The sequence below is a fragment of the Mus caroli genome, chromosome 5 (assembly GCF_900094665.2).
Source record: "Mus caroli chromosome 5, CAROLI_EIJ_v1.1, whole genome shotgun sequence".
Taxonomy (NCBI): domain Eukaryota; kingdom Metazoa; phylum Chordata; class Mammalia; order Rodentia; family Muridae; genus Mus; species Mus caroli.
In genome coordinates, this window is record NC_034574.1 from 97,835,458 (window position 1) to 97,842,265 (window position 6,808).

General features: G+C 41.1%; 1 protein-coding gene across 2 annotated transcripts in view; it reads right to left on the minus strand.

Annotated features, from left to right (window-relative positions):
• Positions 1–6,808, minus strand: part of LOC110294574 (ATP-binding cassette sub-family G member 3) — a 72,686-nt gene that overhangs the window by 11,269 nt on the left and 54,609 nt on the right. The window contains exons 11-12 of one of the 2 annotated variants that reach the window (XM_021162899.1): positions 4,161–4,250; positions 2,581–2,705 (exon numbers count right to left, since the gene is read on the minus strand). In XM_021162899.1, coding sequence (XP_021018558.1) covers positions 2,581–2,705; positions 4,161–4,250 — 215 coding nt within the window. The remainder of the gene's footprint in view (positions 1–2,580; positions 2,706–4,160; positions 4,251–6,808) is intronic. The other variant, XM_021162900.1, reaches the window with a different exon arrangement.

The following is a 6,808-nucleotide window of genomic DNA, read 5'->3' on the forward strand; positions in this document are numbered from 1 at the left end:
GGGAAGGGAAGGGAAGGGAAGGGAAGGGAAGGGAGGGAAGAGAAGGGAAGGGGAAATGCTTCTGTTAGATTGGGAGGAGTTAGACAACCATGGATGGTGCCATCCTGGGCAGGTGGTCCTGGGTTCCATAAGAAACTACTCTGGGTCTCCAATTTCATCATTTCCCTCCATGTGACCACAGAGTATTGTTATATATGGTTTTTAATTCTATTTTAAAACATGGTGTGCATGTGTCATGGTGTGGTCCTGTCTTTCAGAGCAAGCCAGCTAGCTAGTAGGAAGCATTATTCCATTCCCTCAGCTTCAGCTCCTGCCTCCAGGTTCCTGTTTGAGTTCCTACCCTGACTTACAAAAAGGGATTCAACCATTTGAACAACCTTGCAGCTAGCTAGTGGTTTTAACATCTAGATGGGAGGATGCCTCCAACTTTATTTTTCCCTAGGAAATCATGCAACAGCTACGGAGGAGGGCAGTATGTTTCATAAGCTGATTCATGATCTTTATGGAGCTGATGCATGAGTCATACATACATCATCGTGTATTTTTAGAATAGTCACAGAAAAACAAGATGGAATCTGGGGAAACTGAATTCCATTCCTAAATGTTTAGAAATTTTATTACTATTATCATTATCATTATTATTATTGTTATTATTATTATTATCATGGTGTGGATAAGAGTATGTATGTATTATGGTGTGTGTGTTGTGCATGTTCCATAGTGTTCATGTGCCATTATGTACATATGGGACTGTCTGCATGTGTGATGGTGTAAATATGTCGTGGTGTGAATGTTCGATGCTGTGCATGTGTCAGGGTGTGCACATGGCATGCTGTGAATGTGATAGTGTGCATGTGTCATGGTGTGCATATGTCATGGTGTGCAATGTGTCATGGTGTGAATGTGTGATAGTGTGCATGTGTCATTGTGTTTATGTCTCATACTATGCATGTGCCATGGTGAGCAGGTGCCATGGTGTGCATGTGCCATGGTGTGCATTTGTCATGCTGTGCATGTCTAATGCTGTGTATATGCAATGATGTGCATGTATCATGGTATTCATTTGCCATGGTGTGTATGTGCCAGAGTGGGCATCTGTCATGGTGTGCATTCGTCATGGTATACATGGGTCATGGTGTACATGTGGTATGAGTTGCATGTGTCATGAAGTGAATGTGTTATGATATGCATGTGCTATGGTGTGCACGTATCATAGTGTGCATGCATCATGGTATGTATGTGTCACAGTGTGCATGTTCATGATGTGCATGTGTCATGGTGTGCATATGTCAGTATGTGCATATGTCATGCTGTGCATAATGTCTTGGTGTGCATGTGTCATGGTATGTATGTGTCACAGTGTGCATGTATCAAGGTGTGCATATGCCATGGTGTGCATATATCAGCATGTACATGTGTCATGCTGTGCAAATGTCTTGGTGTGCATGTTTCATAGTGTGCATATGTCATTGTGTACTTGTGTCATGGTGTGCATGTATCAGAGAGTAGGACAACTTTCTGGAGGGATTCTCTCTTCTATTTTGGATTCCAAGGATCAAATTCAGGTTGTCAGGTTTTCAGGACAAGAACATTTATCCATAAGCAATCCTATGACCTAAATGACTGATTCTAGATGATAAATCTCTTATTAATTGAATTCTAAGCTTTATCTGTACTCATTTTGGAACAATGAATGTGTATGTTAAAAAACTGGAAATTCTAGTCTAGGATGAAGCCTAACTTTAAAACACAAAAATCTGCACATATTCTGAATAACGATATTATTCCCTTTCAACAAACCCCAAATTGAGTGTCCTCTCTCTTTTCAAGTGTAAGACACTATATACATTTAGTCTTTTTACACACATACATATGTATGCCATATTATCCACTTTTCAATATTTTACTTACATAAACACACTTATACAAAAACACAGAGAAAAATATATGACTCGACTAGAGATATGTCTCAGTGATTCAGAGCATGTGCTATTCTTGAATAAGCCCTGGATTCACTTGCAAGCACCCACATGGTTGCTCACATTCTCCTGTAACTCTAGTTCGAGGGATCTGACATCCTCTTCTGGCCTCCCAGGTACTGGGTTCAGTTAGTACACATGCGCACACGCGCGCGCGCGCACACACACACACACACACACACACACACACACACACACACACGAGAGAGAGAGAGAGAGAGAGAGAGAGAGAGAGAGAGAGAGAGAGAGAGAGANAGAGAGAGAAAGCGAGAGACAGAGTAAGAGAGACAGAGAGACAGAGAGACAAACACTCAAATAAAAGAAAAATAAATCTTTTAAAATACATATGGATAGATATCTAATAATAAATGTTCTTGCTCAATTAGCTCTGTCTCAAACTTGAAAACTATTTCTACATTCTTCATGAACAGCTTTTGGAGTTCTTTTTTAAAGGAGTTTTGGAGACTGTACTCACATCAATCACCTGGTTTAGTTCACACAGAGTGGAGACATACTTTTTTTACTTTAAGACTTATCACAGTTGTACAAACCAGACCATGACCCCCAAGGCTAAAGACACATCTCAGGTTTTGTTACTTACCTGCTATGACATATGTTATTAGAGAAAATACAGTACTTGGCAAGAGCCTCCTGGGTATGAGCTCAGCCAGCAATTTCCCAAAGAAATAGGATGACACTCTGTAGTATCCACTGGTGTGCTCATGTCTACAGAAGCAAAAGTCCTTGTTATACATTATTAAGTTAGTCCAGCAAGCACAGGTCAGATGCTGGCTATGCTGGCTGCTGATACCACAGGGAGCCTATGAAGACAATGTCCCTGTGCTCCAGGCTGACTCCCATACACCTCCCGTCTTAGAACCAGCATCCCTCGGCCACCATCCTTATGGCATTCTCATTGTGACTCCCATCAGAGAAATCCCATTTGGTCCACTAAGCCACAGAACAGATCCTGCAAGGAAAGAGTACAATATTTCCACTTTCTACAGAGACTCTGCTCCTCTAAGGCTGGCTCGCTGAGGTACTTCAGCTCTCAGAACAGTGGTCATGGAGACTCCTCTCCATCCCCTTCTTACGAAGATGGTGACACTTGCCTTCTGAGGTCACGCTGCAGTTACTACCTGCTTCTCTTCGGCATCTCATTTTAGGAAATACTTCTTCCTTCACCAATCTCAGTTTACAACCATGAATCCTTTCCACATATCACATCCAGTCTTTCTCCTACCTGGCACCTATCCCTAAGCCATTCCAAACTCCAAGCCAGTGTCTTCATTGCTTCGCTGATTTTATTTTATTTTATTTCATTTTATTTTATTTTATTTTATTTTATTTCATTTCATTTCATTTCATTTCATTTTATTTTATTTTATAGAAAGAACCACTAGTGCAGGCTGGCCTCAAACTCCATATGTAGTTAAAATGACAATCTTCCTGCCCCACCCACAAGTGCTGTCATTACAAGAATATCTTCCTGCTGAAGTTTACGTGGTGATGTTTATCTACGCCAGGGTTTCATCCAAGCACTTTACCAACTGAGCTATGCCCTTGGCTTTACTCTAATGATCCTTTCCTTGGTATGCACTTGTAGGCAAATCTTTGAAACCATGAAACCTAAGCATAGGCCACCAGGGAAGTCTTCTTCCATGTTTGAAAAGCACAAGACAGACAGCTGTTCACTATAGAGCATCTGCTGGCTCTTTCTAGTCCTTCACCCAAGGGGGCTGCACAATCTTATTCTTGTGCAGCTTTACCTCTCTGATCCCAATTTGCTGCTAAACCCACTACACTTAAGCTCTATCAAAGCCCTGACATCATTTTAGGGCTTCATGAATGAATCATCACTTTGATTACCCTACTGCTGCTTTGTCTACAGCACTGAGACCTGGTGACCACATCCCAACTTTGAAACTTCCACTGAGCTGCAGTTACCTCTGCTCTTGAATTCTCACATGTTTCTGCAGTTAATATTGGTAATTTCTACACGTACTTCAAAACACATGGTGCCATGTGATAAGCATAAAATTTCATAATTTGTTAATTTTTCAACTAAAACAAGCATGGAAAAATACTGGTAACTCATGAGATAAAGCTCTAGGTCCAACTATGAATATGTAATGGTTTTGATCACCAGTGCTGATACCTGGTGCAGCAGGGACTACTCACAGAAAGCGAACCCTGTCAATCACAAAGAGCTCCCCTGCAGACACACTTGTGATACACTGGAAGATGGTGAGCAGGTAAAGTAGGCCAGCTCTATTGGGAGAGAATGGAGAAAAAGCAAACAGAAAATTCAAGTTAGGACGGTTTTCTCCCAACATAGCTTGCTCTGTAGATTAAATAACATTACACAGACATTTCTTTTAGACAGATAGACAATTGATATCAATAGATAGATGACATATAGATAGATAGATAGATAGATAGATACATACATACATACATACATACATACATACATACATACATTATTGATATCAATAGTTAGATAGATGACAGATAGATGATTGAGATAGATGATAGATAGATAGATAGATAGATAGATAGATAGATAGATAGACCGACAGACTGACAGAAAGACCAACAGACCAACAGACATACATACATACAGACAGATGATTGATATAGATAGATAGATAGATAGATAGATAGATAGATAGATAGATAGATAGACAGATAGATGATAGATAGCAGACCTAGAGATATGACCTCACAGTAAAGAATGCTTACAAAAGACTCAGGTTTGGTTGTCAGCACCCACATGGTACATCATAATCAACTGTCATTAGAGTTGCAGGGGATCCTGTGCCAGCTAGCTGTATGTCAATTTGACACAAGCTAGAATTATCTGAGAGGAGAGAACTTTACCTGAGAAAATGCTTCCAAAAGTTACAGTTGTAGGCAAGCCTGTAGAGCATTTTCCTAATTAGTGATTGATATAGGAGAGCCCAGTCCATTGTGTTTGGTGCCATCCTGTGGCTGTGGTCCTGGGTTCTATAGGAAAGCATGCTGAGCAAGCGATGGAGAACAACCCAGTAAACAACACCTTCTATGATCTCTGCATCAGCTCCTGCTTCCAGGTTCCTGCTCCAGGCAAAAGATTCTCTTGACTTACTTCAGTGACGGACAACAACGTGGAAATAAAAGGTGATCAAATCTTTCCTTCCCGATTTTGCTTTAGGTCATGGTGTTTTGATGCAGTAATAATAACCTTAGCTAAGACAGAATCTGATGCCTTCATCTGATCATCACAGGCACTAACACACACACACAGTACACAGAAAAATATGCAGACAAACACTCATACATGTAGAAAATTAAATAAATATTTTTTAAAACATAGAAAGGAAAAACGTAGAACTGTTCTGATAAAAAACAATAACAAAACTCAGAAAGTGTGAGTCCCATGAGGTATTCACCCTCTCTGTCTCTATGGCAGCTATCTATGGATTGATGTGCGTCCTCTAAAAATTCAACAATTTGATAATGGTCCCTAATAGAACGAACTTAGAGTGTGTCTTTTGGGAGTTAACTAGCTTTAGATAAAACGATGAGAGTAGAGCCCCACAGTGTGATCTGTGTCCTCACCTGGAGAAGACTCAGCAATGTAGCCTCTGTCATGAGAGGCCCTTGAGAGAAGGTACCCAGACAGAAGAGCCCATGACAGAACCCTCCCCTTAGACTCTCACACTGCAGATTTAAGATTTAGTCTTAAATCCACTGAGCCTGCAGCAGTTAGTCATAGCAACCCAACCTACCACTTCAATTTAACTAACAAAATTTGTATTATTCCTAATATAGAGATAAAGAAAGCTAAATAAAACTCCAAGGGGTTTTCACATTCAGTTAGCCACTTTGCTTTCACAAATGAGTAAGAACTAAAAACATGAACCAGTGAAGGGAATCCCCACTCAACAGCTTACCACAGACATCTCCACTGAGTCATCCTTAAAGATGAGTATTCCTAAAATAGGGCGACCATCATCCTGAAGAGTTTCGAAGTCTCCAAAGAGCGCAAAAACATGAATTCAGGCATGCATATTTATGAAGAAATAATTTGTGTTCATGCGATACATGATAGTAAGCAGGAAGAAGGGGATAAAAGCCCCCTGTAGTCATGTGTTTCCTGGTCAGGTTCCTCTAAGACAAATGGCATGATTGGGGTCCCTAACATCCTGGCACATATGACAGTCAGGGGTCAGTGACTCTCCTTGTATAGATACACAGTGGATAGCTATCCAGATCAGATGAGGGGATCTTATTGGAGACAAGTTTGCTCCAATGTAAAGAACTCCATTCTTTTTACCATCTACCAAAGGCCAGATTAAAGTGAAATGTTGAACAAGAAAGAATGGGATTGAGACTCTGGGAAGAGGAGGAAGCCTGGCCTCCCAGAACTTGGGAGGCAGAGGCAGGAAGATTACTGCAGACTGAGGCTAGCTTGAGCTACAGGACAATTCTGGGACTGTCAGGGTATAACTCTGGTCCTGCCTCAAAGGATAAAATAAAAGCAGAGGACCCAGGCACCCCACGACAGAACCCAGCAGCAATCTTGGTCTCGTAGTCCTCTCCTGGGCAGCCAGTGCTGCTTTTTAAGGCCCATCTGCTTTACCCCTACTCGACTAAATGTACAACTCTCTCTCTCTCCACTCTTCCCTTCCCCCACACATCTGACCTCAGGTGGCAGGCATTCTCTCTCTCTCTCTCTCTCTCTCTCTGTTTCCAATACATTATCCTCCAGTTCCTATCTGTGTTTTCATTTTTATTGACAATTTAGAAAGGGAACCTTGTACCTTGTGACCCTGGCTACAGTT